Source organism: Somniosus microcephalus, chromosome 11 (assembly GCF_052327205.1).
Source record: "Somniosus microcephalus isolate GS21.2 chromosome 11, FLI_Smic_1.0, whole genome shotgun sequence".
Taxonomy (NCBI): Eukaryota; Metazoa; Chordata; class Chondrichthyes; order Squaliformes; family Somniosidae; genus Somniosus; species Somniosus microcephalus.
Window position 1 is genome coordinate 24,534,881 of NC_140997.1, and position 21,758 is coordinate 24,556,638.

The 21,758-nt window shown below is 45.7% G+C and overlaps 1 protein-coding gene across 8 annotated transcripts; it reads left to right on the plus strand.

The window, feature by feature from the left end:
- The first annotated feature begins 50 nt into the window (after positions 1 to 50).
- ptcd1 (pentatricopeptide repeat domain 1) lies at positions 51 to 21,549 on the plus strand. Of its 8 annotated transcripts, XM_086000358.1 has the most exons (11): positions 51 to 387; positions 1,020 to 1,076; positions 1,237 to 1,470; positions 5,066 to 5,617; positions 7,095 to 7,235; positions 8,817 to 9,035; positions 10,220 to 10,321; positions 12,441 to 13,217; positions 15,771 to 15,887; positions 19,202 to 19,384; positions 21,123 to 21,549. In XM_086000358.1, exons 4-11 carry the CDS (start codon positions 5,120 to 5,122, stop codon positions 21,318 to 21,320), a joined length of 2,235 nt encoding a protein of 744 aa, XP_085856484.1. In that variant the 5' UTR covers positions 51 to 387; positions 1,020 to 1,076; positions 1,237 to 1,470; positions 5,066 to 5,119; the 3' UTR covers positions 21,321 to 21,549. The 8 variants fall into 8 exon arrangements, with proteins under 8 accessions (XP_085856484.1, XP_085856482.1, XP_085856485.1 ...); XM_086000356.1 differs by lacking the exon at positions 1,237 to 1,470; XM_086000359.1 differs by lacking the exon at positions 1,237 to 1,470 and having other exon boundaries at positions 5,069 to 5,617.
- Positions 21,550 to 21,758: the final 209 nt, after the last annotated feature.

Sequence of the window (21,758 nt, forward strand, 5' to 3'; positions counted from 1 at the left end):
AAGAGCGCACACCGAGCCTCCACGCCCGGGGCAGCGCCCCCTCATGTCTGGGAGGACACCGGGTCTCATTCCAGCAACAAGAAGGAAGGACATCTTTCTCCATAGCAAAATACTGCAGATGCTGGAAATCCGAAATAACAACAGAAAACGCTGGGGAAAAACTCAGCAGGCCAGGCAACATCCGTGAAGAGAGAAATAAAGCCAACGTTTCAGGTCAAAACCCGTCGTCAAGACTGAAAAAACAGAGGAAATAAAACAGATTAAAAAGGACATCTTTCTGCTCGGCGCTTTGAAAAAAGACTGGACTTGCATTTATATAGCGCCTTTCACGACCTTCCAGCACGCCCTAAAGCCCTTTACAGCCAATGAAGTACTTCTAAAGCAAAAGTAAAATACTGCGGGCGCTGGAAATCTGAAAAAAAAACAGAAATGCTGCCTGACCTGCTGAGTATTTCCAGCATTTTCTGTTTTTATTTTTAAGTACTTCTGAAATGTAGTCACTGTTGTAATGCCTTAGTGTTAACTTCAGGCTCTAACTATAGCTCCCATTTTCTTTCAGGAATATGGGATGGGAAAACCCCCACCCCGGTCCCAATTTAAACCAATGGTTGGCTTGTTTACTTCTGCAAGGCTCATGGGCCACTGGAGCCTGTTTTGCTTTGCCAGTTTTTCATGCTTCCATTTCCCACACACCCTTTTAGCTACTCTCTGTGTCGGCCATTTAAGACTGAGATGAGGAGGAAGTTCTTCACTCAGAGGGTTGTGAATCTTTAGAATTCTCTACCCCACAGGAGGCTGTGGATGCTGAATTGTTGAGTATATTCAAGTCTGAGATCGATAGATTTTTGGGCACTAGGGGAATCGAGGGATATGGAGATCGGGCGGGCAAGTGGAGTTGAGGTCGATGATCAGCCATGATCTTATTGAATGGCGGAGCAGGCTCGAGGGGCCGTATGGCCTGCTCCTATGTTCACATGTCTTTTATTTGATTTCTCTCATTATGCCTCCTATTGTCTCAGGCTCATAACACGTCTGCCGTTTAACCATCTCTTACTTTATACTTCAGCACTTTACAGGTAATTCTGTTTGTTTTCCAGTGCATGTGTCTTTTCATGTGTTTTTTTTATCCCTCTTCCCTTGTTCTGTTCCGTTTTAAAATGCTGTTCATCTCTAATATATTCCTGTTCTGACAAACGGTCCATTCCTGAAATGTTAACTCGTCTGTTCTCCCCACAGATGCTGCCTGACCTGCTGAGTGTTGGCAGCATTTTTGTTACAACTACAACTTCAACTTGCATTTGTGCTGTGCCTTTAAGGTCGCAAAACCTTGGGATCTTCACAGAGAAAGAAAGGAAGGAAGGAATGAATGCTGAGACTTTGTGGGGAAGTTCAAGAAAGAGTTTAGAAAGAAGTTGCGTGAATACGGCAGGGAGGATGTGAGATCAGTTTCTGCCCAATAAAGCTGAAAATGTAAATAAGCCATCCTGCAGCTGTATCATCATCGATAATAGACTGGTGTTTGAAAGAGGAAATGTGTTGCAGTTGACATAACATTGATAAACCAGATAACAACAAATTGCATTTATATAGTGCCGTTAAAAAAAACATCCCAAGGCACTTCACAAAATGGATATTAGGAGGGGTGATCAAAAGCTTGGTCAAAAAAGGAGGGTTTTAAAGAGGGTCTTAGAGGAGGAAAGAGCTTTTGGGAGGGAATCCCAGAGCATGGGGCCTGGGTGAGCTTTCCTCTTAGAATTCATGGTACAATCTTGCCTTTTAACACACTCCAAGCTGTGTGCTATTGCTTTTTTACATTTGCTGTGAAAAATACCTTCACAGTTTTTAAATTTCAGACTCCTTGGAAATTTGACTTGGTGGAGAGGAATCGATTACTCGCCGATCCATTGCTCTGGTCACGGTGGCCTTGGTAACGATCCGCCTTGTGATTGACAGCAACATTGACCAATCGCTTTCCCGGTTCTGCGAAAGCCTTGTCCAATCAGAGCGCCTATCTTTGAAAGATCACCAATCGCGCGATTTGTGGGCGGGGATCCAGCTAGGCCGGAAGCACGTGGGGACAAGGCCTGTGTGTTGGAATGATCTTTGTGCAGTTTAGAGAGATTGTTTAATTTGTATCGTACTAAAAGTCATCTGGGATGTTTTAACCCATGTTTAAGTTTTGTTTGGGCTCCTTGTTGATGCTGTTGCAGTAATGTCTGGTGGGTATCTTCTCCTGCACTCTGTGTGTTATTGTATCTGAGCACTGATCATGTCTTTCTCTGCAGACGCTGGCTGATGTTCTAAGTTGTATGTTGTAAGAAGGATGCAGTCTGCTCTGTGAGGCATGGGGTGTCAACACAGAGTATCAGAGGGCCAGAAACTACAATTGCCCCTAACACCCCCTCCCCACGGCACCTTCCCGTGCAAGTGCAGAAGATGCAACACCTGCCCTTTCACCTCCTTCCTTCCCACTGTCCAGGGCCCCAAACACTCCTTCCAGGTGAAACAGCGATTTACTTGTACTTCTTTCAATTTAGTATACTGTATTCGCTGCTCACGATGCGGTCTCCTCTACACTGGGGAGACCAAATGCAGATTGGGTGATCGCTTTGCGGAACCCCATTTGGTCTGTAAGGGTGGCCCCGAGCTTTCGGTCGCTTGTCATTTTAATTCTCCACCCCACTCCCACTCTGACCTCAGCCTCCTACACTGTTCTAATGAAGCTCAATGTAAGCTTGAGGAATAGCACCTCATCTTTTGATTAGGCCTTCCGGACTCAACATTGAGTTCAACAATTTCAGATCATAACCACTGCTCCCATTTTTTCAGATGGCAGCTGTTGATGATTCTGCTTTAGCCATTTACACCTCCTCTAGCCACACCTTTTGTTTCTTTACTTATCCCATTACCATCCCCTTTTGCCTTGCACCATCATCCCTTTTGTCATTTAATCTCCCCTGCCTTCCACCCTATTACAGACCTTCCTGTTTGTTCTTTCCACCCCCCCCCTCTTTCCCTGCCTCTGTACTTGCTTGAAACCTTTTAAATCTCTAACCTTTTCCAGTTCTGATGAAAGGTCATCGACCTGAAACGTTAACTCTGTTTCTTTCTCCACAGATGCTGCCTGACCTGCTGAGTATTTCCAGCATTTTGTTTTTATTTCTGGCAAATGAGTTGAATGGTTCTGATGTAAAACTGTGAGAATGAAATACTCAGGGTGGAAATCAAGCAATCTGTGAAGGTCAGCTGCACCCTTGAGATTGAATTAATGCCTTGACCTCGATCAATTGAAAATGTCAAAACTGAGATTGATAGATTTTTGTTAGGCATGGGTATTGAGGGTTACGGAACCAATATGGGTAAATGGAGTTAAGCTACAGATCTATCATGATCTAATTGACTGGCGGAACAGGCTCGAGGTGCTTAATTGCCGACTTCTGTTCTTATGTTCCTACATTGCAGTCATTTGCTGTCTGTTTTTATCCTAATGGTTAGTACGGATGGTAGTGATGCAACATTTATGAGAACACAGCAAGAGTAAATGTATAGCACAATACAGGAAACTTTCGATTTACCGGCACCTAAATAACCGGAAATCTCGGTTAACCGGCAAAATTCAGGAGTAGGTTCAGGTAAGTTTTATTACTTGCCTTCCTCGATCTGTTGCTGTGCAAGGGTGTGGCTGCAGCTGTTGCTAAGCTACAGAGACGCTTGGAACTTGTGGCCATTGTTCTGAACCTGTTGCTAAGCAACAGGGTTTGTTGCTTTATACAGAGCTCTCAGCTCCGTATCTTTTACTATAGCTTTCGGTTATCTGGAATTTTTGATGAACCGGCACCACGTCGGTGCCGGATAAAAAAACGTTTCCTGTACTGCAGATGCTGGAGATCTGAAATAAAACCAGGAAATGGTGGAAACACTCAGCAGCTCAGGCAGCATCTGTGGAGAGAGAAAGAAGAGTTAACGTTTCAGGTCGATGAGCTTTTATCAGAACGGGAGGATGTAAACAGCTTTGAAGCAAGTGCAGGGCCAGGGGGAAAGGGGGGGGGCAGGGGAAGAACAAAAGGGATTCTATGGAAAGGTCTGTGATCGGGAGGAGGGCAGGAGTGATTAAATGACAGAAGTGACGATGTGGCAAAGCAAAAGGGATGATGCTAATGGGACAAGTACAGAAGCAAAAGTTGGATCCAGAGGAGATGGAAATGGTTACAGCAGAGGAGGTGGGAAACATGGAAAATCTGGCAGAGAGAAGGCTCCCATGATGCAGGAATGTGGTGGAGAAAGGCAGACAGACCCCAGGGATGCAGACCCTGGAGCAAAACCGTTCAGCCTGAAGCCAGCCTGGCCAAAAGCCCACTCGCACCTCCATTATCCCAATCATGTGTTAAACACGAACGGCCCAGTTATAAACAGGATGGACCTGTTACCAGTTGTTTAAAACTCTATTGCCCATCTCCCTACTTCTGCCCCTCATCCACGCTCAGTGTGTCTGCTGATTGAAGTATGCTGTGTGTGTGTGTGTGTCGGTGGCACTGAGATGGACTAGATCCGCAGTGTCTCCTGGCAGGGGTCATAACACTGCCCAAAAATTAACTAGAGGCTTTAATTCAATCTCATGGCTTCCTTGACCCGTCATGTACACTGACATGAATCAATCATTCATGAAAGAAAGACTTATGAAATAATACTGAGCGGCCTACCGGTGGCGCTGTCCAGGGAGAGTATAAATACTCGGGCACGGGCACGGGCCCAGCTTGCGCAGGACATTCTTAACAGGAACTAGTGAAGGACACAAGATCTCCATGTTGTAAAACAGTTGATTAAAGCTTTGTTTAACACTTAGACCAAGTGCCTAGTAGTTTTCCTACGTCATACTGCTTGATCTTTGTTACTTTCATCTGTGTTATCAGAAAGTTTGATTTGTGTTACAGCCTTTAACTCTGATTTCCCACCTCACCCCCAGCATCTACGGTTGCATATAATCTTCAAACAGCGAATTAAATTTTGTTAGTCTTGCATAAAAGTTTATAATACTGATTTTTTTTTTTTCATTTGACACTCCTAGCAGAGATATCCAGTCTACAGAATCTAGACTGAAGCCAGAAGGATTTTGCAAAACATGACTTGGCCTGGATTTTTGCACCTTCGGCATTACCAGGCGTACATTTCCTTGCGAATTTGTTCTTCCCTGTATCCAAACCCGTCGCCGTTCAGACGCTTGAGTGCCCTTGTGAGGAGCAGTCCTGTGAGAGCTGTGCCCCCTACAAGTGCGACACACCCAAGCAATTTGCTGTCTCCGCACCGCGGATGGACGAGTTTATCCCGGGCGCTCAACAGCTCCCAGAGCAGTGATGATGCAAAGGGCGGGCCGAGCCAAGCTGCGCCGGGGCAGAAATTGGCGGCTGACTCGGAAGGATTTGGGGCACGAGGCAAAGTCTACTCTGCCAGGAGAGCTTTCCGGAAAAGCTCGTCGGAGCTGCAGGACTCCAGATACAGTGACACCGCGGATCTGAATGAGGAGGAGGTTAAAAGTCCCGAAGTGAGATGGAAACCAGGCAGAAGGAACAATACCTACTGGTACTTCCTACAGTGCAAAAAGCTCATCAAGGAAGATAAGGTTTGAAGTTTGGTTAACATTTTTCCCAGTTTTATGAAGTGTAAAGATGCAATACAAGAGGATAGAGTCAGTAATTTGTTCCAAGCAAACTCCAGGCACTGTTATATACAGAGCAGAGTGTGCTTAATAATAGAAACATAGAAGATAGGAGCAGGAGTAGGCCATTCGGCCCCTCGAGCCTGCTCCGCCATTCAATGAGATGATGGCTGATCATCCAAACTCAGTACCCTGTCCCTGCCTTCTCCCCATATCCCTTGATCCCTGAATGAATGGGACAGGCCCAGCAGCACAAAACCTTTCACGCCTCTCTCCCCAGATCTGCATTGAGTCTTGCCGTATATATTCAACCTCCCCTTCCCACATAAGGAACCACAATTCCACCTTCCCACAGCCCAGTCCCTCGGGATCATTCCAGCAGATCTCACAAAGATAATTGGTAGGAAGGAGATCTGTGAGAAGTGCACTCTACGTCAAACAGGAGCCCGGCTCCCGTTAAAGGCTTTTTAACATTCTCCCAAACAAATGTGTATGTGAGGTGTTGCCAGAGGAGATCCTTGCACAGGGTGATGGCCAAAGTCAGATCACAAGGTAGCTTCAGTAGATATTTCCGGGGCTGTTTGGAATGACGGAAACATTTGTTAGATTTTTAATTCCAGTTGAATGCATGCCAGAAATACTGTAAATAGAATCGGTCCAGTGTATGACGTGATGCTGAACCGGTTACTGCAAACTCCAGAGTCATGGAATAGTGCGGCCCTTCAGCTGAGGTCAGTTCTTTTCGCACGTGGCGTCTTGCAGTCCAGAGCACCGTGCAGACCAACCATTCAATGCACTGAATCCCCAGACTGACTTGTGACGGTCAGTCACTGTACGGCTGGCCCAGCTCATCTTGGGTAGAAATTGGGATTTCTCCAAAATGTGCTTCAATAAAACCAGATATGTAAGACTTAAGACATGCAAAAACCCGCGACCTCTACCACCTAGAAGGACAAGGGCAGCAGACACATGGGAACAGCATCTCCTGAAAGTTCCCCTCCAAGTCACACACCATCCTGACTCAGAAATATATCGGCCGTTCCTTGATCGTCGCTGGGTCAAAATCCTGGCACATCCTCCCTAACAGCATTGTGGGAGTACCTTCACCACACGGACTGCAGTGGTTCAAGAAGGCGGCTCACCATCACCTTCTCCAGGGCAACTAGGGATGGGCAATAAATGCTGGCCTTGCCAGCGACACCCACATCCCAGGAACGAATAAGTGGAGTCACTGTTGTAATGCTGTATCACTGTTGTATCGCCTTTTTTGATTGGTATTGTCCTCCACCAAAGGACGTTGTTATTGTTACTGCTGCCATGTGCTGGTCTGAGGGATTGAATGCTTGAACTCCTATTTTTTTGGTTAGTACACCACATGACTGTTCCGACACTTAACTCCCTACATTGGTAATCCTCACACTGGTGTCTTTCTCCTCTCTAGTTAGCTGAGGCCCTGGACATGTTTGAGACTCGAATGGTGAAGGAAGAGCGGCTGGTCCCAGAGGAGTGCAATTACACAGTGCTGATAGGGGGCTGTGGACGAGCAGGCTACTTGAAGAAAGCCTTTAAACTGTACAGCGATGTGAGTACTGGAGACTGCTGTATTTCTGGTGAAAGAGTCACAATATCGTTTTCTTTATATGAAGTGGGTGTGTGGGAAGGGAACTTCATTCTAATATAGGGTTGTTCAGACTGTGGGCTGCGAGCCACATTCAGACCCTGAGCCTCGGCAATACAGCCCAGGTCACTCAATCCTATTTGCACTTGTATGTTTCTTCTTTGTCGGTGTGTTCTGTTGAATTCTGTGGGCCTCGTGGTTTGGAAAGCGCTATTGTCAACGCTGCTGCCTCATTGGTGGATGAACCGCAGCAACTTGAGATACGTGCGAACATATAGACTTATACTTTAAGTGTGAGCCTGAGTCTCTGTGCTACGCACCTAGAGCGTGGGGATGAGTTTTAAAGAGCATCTGAGACCAGTTGTAACATATTAAAACTTTCACACTGTTGGCTGACGTGGTGGAATCAAAGAGCCAGTCCGAGTCCTCCTTGCTGGCCCTCATGGATGAGCATGGTGTGAAGCCAGACATTTCATTTTTTAACACCACCATTAGAAAAAAGAGCAAGCTGGGTGACTTGGAGGGCGCAAAGGTAAGTGGTTGTGCGGATAACCAGCTTTAGGCTAATAACAGAGTGGCGCAATAATCAGACCGTGTCTATTTTACAGTCTGCGCACAAAAAAGGCAGGCGATATTTCATCCAACTTACAGCATGCACTGTCGGAGTTGCATCCAGTGTAACCAACGGCACTGAAACATGGCTGGGGAAAATCCAGTGACTCCTAGTTTTTTTTCCCCTGAACGTGTGAGTCAGAAAAGCATGTTTGAGTGACATGTACCAACATACACTGGAGAAACCTTCATGGATTCTGCACAGCAACTTTTCCCCTTAGTAGAGGGATCAATAACCAGGGGATATAGTTTCAAGATAAGGTGCAGGAGGTTTAGAGGGATTTGAGGAAAAACTTTTTCACCCAGAGGGTGGTTGGAATCTGGAACTCACTGCCTGAAAGGGTGGTAGAGGCAGGAACCCTCACAACATTCAAGAAGCATTTAGATGAGCACTTGAAACACCATAGCATACAAGACTACGGACCAAGTGCTGGAAAATGGGATTAGAATAGACAGGGCTTGATGGCCGGCACAGACACGATGGGCTGAAGGGCCTCTTTCTGTGCTGTATAAATCTAAAATCCTGCGTAGCCCAGCCAGTCCCTCATTAGACCCTCTCAGATATGCCAGCTCCCTGTGTCAGCATGTAACCTCAAGCACATCAAATAAGGCTTGGGAGGTTTATAAGGGTCCGTACCACACTGGTCATTGCATTCATCATTTGAAGGCCATGCCTCCAGCCGTCTAGGCCCTATGCTCTGGAATTCCCTCCTTAAATCTTTCCTCCTTTAAGACACTCTTTAAAACCTACCTCTTTGACCAAGCTTTTAATCACCTGTCTTAATATCTCCTACTTTGGCTCGGTGACCGTTTTGTCTGATAACGCTCCTGTGAAGCACCTTGGCACATTTTACGACATTAAAGGCGTTATATAAATGCCAGTTGTTGTTTATAGAATTTTATAATTCGAATTAATAATTTTTTTCTCTGCAGATGAAGAAGCGAGCTGTGACCCCTTCTGAAGCTACCTATACGGCTCTGTTCAATGCTTGCGCGGAGTCACCGTGGAAGGAGTCTGGCCTGCAGTTTGCCACCAAGCTCCGGGAAGAATTAAGCAGCAAGCGTATCCGGGTTAACCTGATCACATACCATGCCATGCTGAAGGCATACGCTGTCTGCTCCGATCTAAAGGCCTGCTTCGATCTGCTCCGAGTGAGTGTTTGCACAGAGAGCTGTCACTTGAGTGTGTGCTGTCGTCAGTACCGAGTGAAATTGAGCGCTCCACACTCGGGTCTTGGTCTACTGATGGAGCCCACGGCTGGGTCTCTGACTTGAAGAGGAGGTGGGGAGCAAGGTTAAAATTATGATTTCTCCAACAAGGTAGTTAAGAAATAAAAAAAATGCTTGCATCTATATAGCACCTAATCACAGTCTCAAAACATTTCAGACAATTAATGAATGAATTTTGGAGTGTAGTGACTGCAAGGGGTCCTAAAACAGTTCTAATAATCAGATGGGGAATGCATTATACTCCAAGTGCTTATCTTACCCTTATAAGAACAAGTTTCGCGTTGCTATTCACTTGAAATGCCATTCTCATGTTTGTGTTTAAGAGTACTGCATGGGTTACTTCGGGGCGGTCAGTGTGGATTTGTAAAGAGCAGGTTACACTTGACTGATTTAATTGCAATTTTTGATAGGATCACAGAGTACAGATAAAGGGGATGCAGTAGATGTATGTATGGATTATTAGAGAATGTTTCAGAAGATGCCACACAACATTGGGCCATGGCCTTTTGAGCACCTCTCCCTCCCTTTGCCGCCCCCACTGTAGTGGCCGTGCCTTCAGCCACCTGGGCCCTACACTCTGGAATTCTGCCCCTAAATCCCTCCATCTCTCCACTTCCCTCTCTTCCTTTAAGACCCTCTTTAAAACCCAGTTCTTTGATCAAGTTTTTAATCAACCCTCCTAATATCTTGTTCTTGGGCTCCCATCTTTTTCATTTATTAGGCCTCTGAAGTACTTTGGGACGTTTTTCTAGGTTAAAGGTGCTATATAAATGCAAGTTGTTTGAATACAGCAGCAGGGAAGCGATGTGGAATTTATACAAGACATTGGTTAGACTACAGTTGGAGTATTGTGTGCAATTAGATATCGGAGTCACGGAAAGGGTACAGTGAAGGTTCACTAAAGTGATATCAGGACCAAGAAGTTATAATTATGAAAGGCTTGCAAAATTGGGGCTTTTCTCACTGGAATAGGGAAGGTTAAGAGAGGCTAATATGGTTCTCAGAAATGATCCAGGGGTGGGGTGTGTGTGCGTGTGGGTCTTTAAACAGATTGTGCAGTGTTGCTACCTTTCTTACCAGAGCTGCCTCTTGTGTTTATTTTTCAGGAAATAGTTCACAGTGGTCACGAGATGAATGTGGAAACGTTCAGCACCTTACTGATTGGCTGCATCAAGGACACCGAGAATGGCTTTAGATATTCGTTACAGGTAGTTACAGTGGCGTTTTCTCCTCTGTTCCCTCCCTCAGCCATTACATTTGCAGGATAAACTGGAGCCACCCGAAGCAGCCTGGGGTCACTTCTCCTCTCTGATTTCCCCCATCTGGCTTCTCCCTCAGCTGTGGCTCAGTGGGTAGCACTCTCTCGCCTCTGAGTCACAAAGTTGTGGGTTCAAGTCCCACTCCAGAGACTTGAGTACGAACATCTAGGCTGACACTCCAGTGCAGTGCTGAGGGAGTGCTGCACTGTCGGAGGTGCCATCTTTTGGATGAGACGTTAAACCGAGGCCCCGTCTGCTCTCTCAGGTGGACGTAAAAGGTCCTATAGCACTATTCCGAAGAAGAGCAGGGGAGTTATCCCTGGTGTCCTGGGCCAATATTTATCCCTCAATCAACATAACAAAAATAGATTATCTGGTCATTATCACATTGCTGTTTGTGGGAGCTTACTGTGCGCAAATTGGCTGCAGCCTTTCCTACATTACAAGTGACTACACTTCCAAAGCACTTTTCAGCCAATGAAGTAATTTTGAATGTCCTGAGGTTGTGAGAGGCGCTATATAAATGCAAGTCTTTCTTTCTTATTGCTACTCGCAGCAGGGAATCATGGACTCAAGGACACGCCCTGCCGCATGGTGTTGCAGCACCAGCCTTCTGTGCCATTTTATAAGTAGGAGGGTTGAACGTATTGACGATTCTCCCTTCTTTGTGGAGGAGTGCTGAAGCTGAATTGGGTTTTGGTCTCTCCTGTGTGGCAGATGATATATTCGCACCCCATCTTACTGCTTAGCAGGGCGGCATGCTGGTGATTCAGCGTGTACCACTGGGCCAGCATACCCTGCGTTAATCTTTTTCTATTGATGTGCCCTTTAAAGGTCATCTCCTTATTATCTCAATGGTTTTCAAAAATGGAAGTATAACTTCTACGAAGGAACAGTGATTGTGCTAAATGTCACAGCTCTAGTTGAAGCACAGTGGCATCAGGTGGATACTGTGATGCATTGCAGTGAGAATTGCTATTTTATTGTTTGTTGATTTTATTTTTATATTATAAAATGAACATATATAAAAATATATAACACCAATCGGTTAATAAAGGAGCAGTGAGCAATTCTTCAAAAGGGGCAATACAGCAGATAAACCCAGCACTAAACTGTGCGCAGCTAAGGCACCACAGTAACAGCTAACAGTAGTGCCTCCAAGGAACCAGGCAAGGTCGGCGGACTACGCACTCCCCAAAAGGAAAGAGAGAGGGGAACAGCTCTGACTCAGTTGGTAGCACCCTTGCCTCAGAGTCAGAAGGTTGTGGGTTCAAGTCCCACACCAGACACTTGAGCACAGAAATCCAGGCTGACACTCCAGTGTAGTACTGAGGGAGTGCTGCACTGTCGGAGGTGCTGTCTTTCGGTTGGGACGTTAAACCGAGGCCCCTCTGCTCTCTCAGGTGGACGTAAAAGATCCCGTGGCACTATTTCGAAGAAGAGCAGGGGAGTTATCCCCGGTGTTCTGGCCAATATTTATCCGGTAACCAACATCACTTAAATCTGGTTGTTATCACATTGCTATTTGTGGGAGTTTGCTGTGTGCAAATTGGCTGCCGCGTGTGGTTGAATCGGCTGAGGGCGGTCTGCTGGCCAGGACACTGGGAGAAGCCCTACTCTTCGAATAGTGCCAAGGGATCGTCTAAGTCAACCTGAGAAGGCATAAGGAGCCTTGGTTTGATGTCTCATCGGAAACACAGCAGCTACGAGGACTCTGTGCTCCCGCAGTACTGTACTGATGTGTCGTCCTGGAATATATGCTCAAATTGTCGTGGGGCTTAAATATACGATCTTCAGACTCTGAGACGAGAGTGCTGTCACCTGAGCCAAGCTTGGATAGGAGAGAAAAGGACAAAGCATTTCAAAAAAAAATAATGAGAGGATGAAACTTTGTTCAGTAAGCCAATCATGGGACTGAGGAGATAGGTTTAAAAACCAAAGTTTTTACTGCAGCTGCAGTCTGCTCCCTGTCACCAGTTTGATCGATGATGCCATTCTGGATATCACCGGCTCTTCGCCAGAGAATCCATTTTAACGTTGAAATAACTTCGCTTTCTCCCTTTTACAGATTTGGCGAGAGATGTTAAAACTTGGCGTGCAGCCTGATGCCAAGAGCTACAACCTGCTGCTCCGGGCTGCCCGGGACTGTGGGATCGGGAATCCCACTGTGGCCTCGCGGTTGCTGTTGGGCGAGGAGGACGGAATATGGCAGCTGAAGCAGCGCCGGAGAGTTCAGAAGCTCAGAGGCCAAAAGGGGACAAAAAGCAGCAAAAATACAACCACTTTGGTCGTCGACTTATTGGAAAAGCAGATGTTTGGGCTAGCTTCTGACCAACCAACTGGCTGCAGAGTCTCCGAACTGGAGGATGAGCACAGTAACGAAACGTTATCAAAACTGAGTGAAGCACCAAGCCTGCCATCCAGTAATGGCCGAGGGAAAGAGCCAGCGCCACGAGAAGAGCAATCTTTGGAACTAGTTCCCAGCGATCAAGCACTTCCGGTTGATTCAGACTCCAGCAAGCTTGCTCAAAGTGCCCGTCTACCTAATCTACTCCACATCCGGGTCAACACGAAGAACCTCATTTCTTTGGGAACAGCAGCCACACCGCCTGATAGACTGGCACTGATCGGATACCTGGGCGGCTTTCTAAGTCAAATGAAGGAAGATGGCGCGCGACCAGATATTAAAACTTTCACACTGTTGGCTGACGTGGTGGAATCAAAGAGCCAGTCTGAGTCCTCCTTGCTGGCCCTCATGGATGAGCATGGTGTGAAGCCAGACATTTCATTTTTTAACACCATCATTAGAAAAAAGAGCAAGCTGGGTGACTTGGAGGGCGCAAAGGTAAGTGGTTGTGCGGATAACCAGCTTTAGGCTAATAACAGAGTGGCACAATAATCAGACTGTCTATTTTACAGTCTGCTCACAAAAAAGGCAGGCGATATTTCATCCAACTTACAGCATGCACTGTCGGAGTTGCATCCAGTGTAACCAACGGCACTGAAACATGGCTGAGGAAAATCCAGTGACTCCTAGATTTTTTTTTTCCCTGAACGTGTGAGTCAGAAAAGCATGTTTGAGTGACATGTACCAACATTCACTGGAGAAACCTTCATGGATTCTGCACAGCAACTTTTCCCCTTAGTAGAGGGGTCAATAACCAGGGGATATAGTTTCAAGGTAAGGGGCAGGAGGTTTAGAGGGGATTTGAGGAAAAACTTTTTCACCCAGAGGGTGGTTGGAATCTGGAACTCACTGTCTGAAAGGGTGGTAGAGGCAGGAACCCTCACAACATTCAAGAAGCATTTAGATGAGCACTTGAAACGCCATAGCATACAAGGCTACAGACCAAGTGCTGGAAAATGGGATTAGAATAGACAGGGCTTGATGGCCGGCGCGGACACGATGGGCCGAAGGGCCTCTTTCTGTGCTGTATAAATCTAAAATCGATTAGCCCCGACGTTCTTGTACATGTCTGCGGTAGGGTATAAATCAGAGAGGGGTATTTTGATCGAATCACAGTGTTTGAAAGCTATAGATGTCTCGAAGCCCCAGTGGTGTCCACTTTACCAGCTGCCTGCAATCTGAGCTCCAACGCTACCCCATCTGCAATTGCTTCAAAGCCTTTAACAACAGGGGTAGCAATTTAAAAAAATACTGAAGTAAAACTCCACACCTGTTTAAAATGGAAAATTAATCTTTTGCCAGTGATCATTTTGGGAGTAATTAGCTTATGATTTTGTTGATGAATTGATATTAAACTGGATGTAATGCAAGATATTGGCTCTCCCTGTGCTATTCCTTCTCTCTGAGTCGGGAAGTGTCGAGCCTTTGCTCTACGAAATGGCTAAAATCAGGAGCTAAATGTGAAAAGTAAACCCACGTTCATCCCCTCCCAACTATAGCATTCCGCGCCAACTCGGACATTGAACTTTTAATCAAGAGTAGCTGAGTTTTAGAAATAACAGCAGAAAATGCTGGAAACACTCAGCAGGCCAGGCAGCATCCGTGGAGAGAGAAACAGGGTTAACGTTTCAGGTCTGGGACCCTTCATCAGAACTGGAAAAAGCTGGAGATGTAACAGATATTAATCAGGTGCAGAGACGGGGTGGGGGGGGGCGGGGGTTGGAGGGGAGGAAGGAATTGAAGGAACATACTGTGCTAAGGTAAGAGGCAGGAAAGATAAAATGTTGCAAAGGGGATGGCAAAATCATACAGCAGGAAAAATGGAGGCCGAGGTTATGGTCTGAAATTGTTGAACTCAATGTTGAGTCCAGGAGGCTGTAAAGTGCCTAATCGGAAGATGAGGTGCTGCTCCTCGAGCTTACATTGAGCTTCATTGGAACAGTGTAAGAGGCCGCTGACAGAGAGATCAGAGTGGGAGTGAAGCGGAGAATTAAAGTTTTAGAAATGTTTGCTTAATGTTTCCACCCCTCCTCCCCAAGTGCAGCTTTTTAAAGTTGTGGCAGTTTCTGCTCGGAGGAGGGGAAGTTCTTTAGGTTCTCTGGAGTCATTTTCTTGGAAATTATTCATGCCATGTTGCTGTGTAAGCTATTTATTTTCAGAGAATGTTTACTAATGTATATTGTTATAGCCTTCTGATTTTATTAATTTTATTTAGTGTGGGCCGTGGCTCAGTTGGGTGGACTCTTGCCTCGGAGTCAGGAGGTTGTGGGTCCAAATCCCACTCCAAAGACTTGAGCACCAAATTCTAGGCTGACCCTCCAGTGCAGTGCTGAGGGAGTGCTGCACTGTCGGAGGTGCCGTCTTTCGGATGAGACATTAAACCGAGGCCCCCGTCTGCTCCCTCAGGTGGACGTAAAAGATCCCAAGGCACTATTTCGAAGAAGAGCTGGGGAGTTATCCCCGGTATCCTAGCCAATATTTATTTCTCAATCAACCTAACAAAAACAGATTATCTGGTCACAACCTCAGGACATCCCACAGCACTTTACAGCCAATTAAGTACTTTTTTTTTAAGTGTAGTCACTGTTGCAATGCTGGAAATGCGGCAGCCAATTTTCGCACAGCAAGCTCCCACAAACAGCAATGTGATAATGACCAGATAATCTGTTGATTGAGGTATAAATATTGGCCCAGGATAACTTTCCTGCTCCTCTTCAAAATATTGCCATGGGATCTTTTTATGTCTGCCTGAGAGAGCAGACGGGGCCTCGGTTTAACATCTCATCCGAAAGACGGCACCTCCAACAATGCAGCACTCCCTCAGCACTGCACTGGAGTGTCAGCCTGTTTTTTTTGTGTTCAAGAGCCTGGAGTGGGACTTGAACCCACAACCTTCTGACTCCGAGACGAGGGAGCTACCTGCAGAGCCACAGCTGTAGTAAGTCGTTCTCTTATTCCAGCCCACTGATGATGCGTATTTATTCCCTTTAGGCGCTACTGCCAGTGCTAGTTGAGCGAGGCCTATCGCCAACCATGCACACCTTCTGTAACCTGGCTATCGCCTGCAGAAAAGACAGTGATGGACTGAAGCTTCTCCGTGACATGAAGGTAATCTCTGGCGCTTCATTCTTGGCCATAGCTGGAGCATTTTTACATGAAATAGAGGAGAAAATATCCCGAGGGCACTTCCAGTAAATGCAAAGATTCTTAGTGGCTTCCAGGCCTTGTTCAGGTTAAATTCTGTAACATTGGGCAGATAGTTTGTGCATGATGACATCTTCAAAAAAATATGAAAGAAAATAGAATTTCCAGTGAAATAACAACAGGAAACGCTGGAAACACTCAGCAGGCCAGGCAACATCCGTGGAGAGAGAAACAGAGTTAACGTTTCAGGTCTGGGGCCCTTCATCAGAACTGGGAAAAGCTGGAGATGTAACAGATATTAAGCAGGTGCAGAGACGGGGGTGGGAGGGGAGGAAGGAATTGAAGGAACATACTGTACTTATCTAAGAGGCAGGAAAGATAAAATGTTGCAAATGGGAATGGCAAAATCATACAGCAGGAAAAATGGGGGCAGGGGTTGTAGTTTCAAATTGTTGAACTCCGTGTTGAGTCCAGAGGGCTGTAAAGTGCCTAATCGAAAGATGAGGTGCTGTTCCTCGAGCTTACGTTGAGCTTCATTGGAACAATGTAATAGGCCGAGGACAGAGAGATCAGAGTGGGAGTGAAGCGGTGAATTATAGTGACAGGCGACCGGAAGCTCAGGGTCACCCGTACGGACTGAACGGAGGTGTTCCGCAAAGCGGTCGCCCAATCTGCGTTTGGTCTCCCCAATGTAGAGGAGACCGCATCGTGAGCAGCGAATACAGTATACTAAATTGCAAGAAGTACAAGTAAATCACTGTTTCACCTGGAAGGGGTGTTTGGGGCCCTGCACAGTGAGAAGGGGGGAGGTATAAGGGCATGTGTTGCATCTCCTGCGCTTGCACGGGAAGGTGCCAGGGGAAGAGGTGTTAGAGGTGATTGAGGAGTGGACCAGGGTGTCACGGAGGGAGCGGTCCCTTCGGAATGCTGACAGGGGAGGTGAGGGGAAGATGCGTTTAGTGGTGGGATCACATTGGAGGTGGCGGAAATGGTGGAGGATGATCCAGTGGCCTGGGTAAAGTGAGCCAGGTTTGTGCCTTGCTGAATCTCGGTGGGGGAGAAGAAGAAGCAGCTCGCCGACAGGAATAGAATGAAAATCAGAGGCAGAGTCCTCCTACCTGCTCCTGAGCACCTCCTAATAGCTGGTTTCAGAACGGCAATGGCAGAGCCCTGTTGCATTTCATTTGGGGTACAATATGTGGTATGGGGAAATTATTAAAGGAGGTTGCAATTTTTTGAAACTGGAGAAGGTTGGTGCAATTTAACAATTTGGTCATCCAAATTCAGACGTACAATAAAAAGTGGAATTGATAAAAACAAGTTAACAGTTCTTAGCCTGGATTTTGTGGTCAGCGGCGAAGGAACAGCGATTCGCCTTTCACTATGCCGACAGCTGCCCACAGAGTTTTCGCAGGCTTTTGAGCGGAGACTTTTTTCTATCCTTGAGCGGAGTCTTGCTGTCATTGGGTGTCTGATCCAGCGCGGTGCCCTCTACAGGGCATCTGTGAGCAAGCCAAGCAACAGCGCAGCTCTTCAACCAATCAGATTGAAGAATCCTCACTGAGCCATGCAGAGTCTAAACCAGGACGTATAAACCAGGAAATATAAATTAGATTTAAATCATGTACAGAGAGCGAAATAAAGAGAGGGAAGACAGATGGGATTAAGAGAGACAAAAGAGACAGAAAATTTAATTTTTTTAAATCGCCACTAATTAAATTCTAAAGGAATGAGACTCCACACTTGTAAAATGTGATTTTCAGGGCTAGAGTGGTTGTTTGGCAGTAATTATGACTGATCACGCCATTAAAAATTCACTTATACCTCAATGCACTAGCCCTAACTTTTTCTGCCGTGTTTAGTGGTTAAGTACCGCAACTTCATGACCTTACACTGATTTCAATGCCGAGTCTACCGGCGAGGTACTCTTATAGCGCAGCCCGTGGAGGAGCAGGGTAACACGGAATGCAACATTCGGATTTCCGCATTTAACTGCGCGTGTGCGTACTCCGGAAGTTGCTGTCCGATTTACTCCATAATAACGGTGGGCACTGTTCGCCTCACCATTATTCTCAACGCAAAATCTGGGCCAATGCATATTAATCCATCAAATTATTGGACCAAATTTCAGCATCCTTTTTAATCCCACAGAAACCAAAAAAATCAATGCTTACTACTTTTATTAGGCGATTTTTGTTGACATTGCTGTATTCCATACAGCTTTGGCTGTAGTTATAAATAATTTTGTAGGCTAACCTCTCCTGCTAAGAAAATGATTTTTAAAACCAAAGTACAAATATATAACCCTTCACAAAGTTTTGAGGATGCGGATGAGAAAGCCATAGATGCAAAGTCAACTGAGCTGTTTAAAAGGGAAGATATAGATATTTGGAAAGTAAGGGTATTCAGGGATATAGAGAAAAAAGTGGGATTAAAAAGAAAGAACTGCCATGGCTAATAAAATGGCAGAGCAGGCTTTAGGGGCCGAATGACTTACTCCTGTTCCTATGTTCGTGACTCGCAGAAGGTTAAGGTGTTAGGAACGAACTGGGTTTGACAGCTGGACAAAGGCACAGCTGGGTTAAGGAACACCAACTGGGTCAAATAAAAGAAAGACTTGCATTTATACAGCACCTTTCACCACCACCGGTTGTCTCAAAGCGCTTTACAGCCAATGAAGTACTTTTGGAGTGTAGTCACTGTGGTAATGTAGGAATATTAGTATTATAACTCAGAATGTTGCAAAAAAGCTGCAGTGAGAGGTTACTTTCCATGACATTTTTCGATACTTCCCTTGTCAGCCTATCCCAACTACACCACCCACTTACTCTAAAGAGCTGCCAACATATTCAGTGTGAATTAACTGACTAGTTTGAGATACTATGAATAAAAGATATATATATCCCACTAATTTTGCTCCTGTCAACTCCTTCCTATAACATTCTTTAAGAGAGAGGCTGGCAGGATTGTGCCCTACTACTGATTGGCAGGAGTCAGGGAATGGGACACACTGGTCTTGCACCTCTATGCAGCTGGACTGACTGCAGTGGTGACAGAAGACTATGGAGAAGTTTCTGGCTGTTGCTGCCCTACCTGCATGGAAGCACAATGACGCAAACGGTCTTGGGAAAAAAAAATTCCCGGCTTGGCGTCACTAAACGACGACTATTTGATTAATCTCATCATCTCGAACGTTCTTTTCCCCCTTTAGTGTTTCACCTAAGTTATTCAAAAGTATCCATATTGCGGTGTTCATTGAAACTCTCCCATTATTTCAGCTGTCTGGAGTAACCCCCAATGTCAATGTGTACAGCACCCTGATCAACAATGCCGCAAAGCAGCTGGACTACGTCTACCTCACCGAGATCCTGCAAGACATGGCGCAAAATCAAGTTCCGCCCAACGAGGTCGTCCTTAGGCAGTTGGAATTTGTGGTCAAGTACCCTCCAAAATTTGACAAGGTAGGTGATGAGTATTAATCTCTTTTTTTTCTTTTTAAAACAGAGGGTTTTTTTCTGTAGCACGCACTATTGCTAAACCAAGAGAAATGAGCTGGGTATCAGCCCACACCACAACCACCTCTCGGGCCAAAGCGCACTACAGCCAGTCACTGAGGGATGTGACGGCAGCCAGGGTTAATAGCTCAGACTTTCTCTCGTTCCCTCTGGCAACATGGCTAACTATAGAAACTGGCTGTATGTGAGACTGTGTGCCGTAGCCAACACAATTAATTTATACAGGTAGACTATCCTTTATCCGAAAACCTTGGGACCAGCCGTGTTTCGGTTTTAGGAAAATTTCGGATTTCGGAAGGTGCGCGAAAACACTTCGGTTTTCAGAGGTAATTCGGTTTTCGGGAGTGCGGATAAAGGATACACTATCTCTTATCCGAAATGGGGTGGGGGTCGGCGGGGGTGGGGTACGGCGGGTGGGGGTCGGGTTCGGCCGGGGGGTCGTGGTCGTGCGCATTTCGGTTTTCAGAAGTTATGCTTTGCTCCACTTTCGGCTTTCAGAGGTTTTCTGGTTTCGGATGTGCGGATAAAGGCTGGTACACTTACGCTGAGCGATTTCGGTTTTCAGAAGTGCGGAAAAATGCTACACTATCCCTTACCCGGCTAGGCCTGTAAGTCGTGCGCCACTCTGGTCATGTCGTGCGCACGACTTACGCTGACCGAAAAAACCTTCGGTTTTTAGAGGGTTTCGGTTTTCGGAAGTCCGGATAAAGAGTAGTCTACCTGTACTATGAAAAGTGGGACAGAGTGGTGCAATAGGCATATGCTGGGATCATATTTCCAGTGGCTTTTTGCTGCCTTCAGTAACACTGCCGCTGTGTTTTAATTTGTGCAGTGCCTCAGGCGGCAAGCATAGGTTGAAGACAGAACTGGAAGGTAAAGGTGACAGACTAAAGACTCGCATTTATGTAGCTCCTGTCACATTGAAATGTCTAACAGGGCATCACACATAATTAACTGCTTCTGAAGTGCCTTAGTTTACATGGAAAAATATAGCATCATCCCACAAAGAACAGTGAGACAAATGTAAGTTGACCTGGAGCTTGGTCGTATTGATTCAAAAAGGAATGTTGGCCAGAATCGAGAGAACTCCCCGTTCTAGTACAGCAGGATATTTAATATCCCACTGGAGCAGGCAGACAGGACCTCGTTTAACATCCCACTGGAGCAGGCAGACAGGACCTCGTTTAACATCTCATCCAATCCACAAGGGCTTTAGGGGAAAAACTCAGCAACAGTAATATGAGAATATACACTGAGCAGTTAAATAAAAAGTAATAGGAAAGGAACATTTGGGAATATGTTCAAGATTGTAACTAACTCCTAAGAGTCTGGAAGGCTTTGTAAGTCGTGAGGAGATGGATTTGCCTACACAAGCCTTGTTATTTTCCTATAACCCACTGCTATAGTTGATCAGTATTTATCCCACTTATTTTAGTTAATAAAAGTGCAAAGGCAGTAATGGGCCAAACCAATGTGACATCAGTATTACTTAGAGAGGGCTAAATTACCCATTGCATCCAACTACAACAGTGATACAGGCTTCGTCCAACTATGTTGGCTTTCACTTGTTACATGAACCATATGGGGTAGGAGGTATTAGTATAGTATCCTCTACAGTGCAATTTCACAAGCTGAGAAAGGAATTCCAATGCTCACACTCTGGTTTGTCTTCCCTTTTTCCCAGTACAAGTCAAAGAATACCTATCTGGAAAAGATTGATGGCTTTCGCGGGTATTACTATAGCTGGTTAAACTTTATGCCTGCAGCGGAGACGCCACATCCATGGGAAAAGTACAGAATTAAGAGTCGTGTCCCAGCAAGAGGATTAACCCACACGCAGACATCGGAACTAGAGGAAAAAACATATATGGAAGATTGCTAGTGTAACTGAACCCTGCAGTGTCAACTTTCAGCCCGTCATTTCCACTGAATTCACTCACTGGTGCAGACTCGGTCTACTGCAGTCCTGGATGTTGGTGGAACTGTGCACCAGACATCACGCAATAGAAGAATATAGAGGAAAGTCAATTCTGTAAATGTGCTCAAATAAGTTATTGACTTAAATTTACTATATTTGTGCAATGGAATAAAGACATCAATGGAAAAGAAAATGTCCTTTAACTCTAACGAGGAGCGGTGGCAATGCCCAGGGCTATTTAACAGTAATTCTTATCCTCAACTATGCTGTTGTGGCAAGAAGCTACAAACGATGAAAAGGTTGGAGGCAGTCCTGCCTGAGAATACTAGAGAACATGCACTATTTATTTATTTATTTTTTGATTTAAACCTCATCAGTTCTCTTTATGTAGAGTGTACTCTA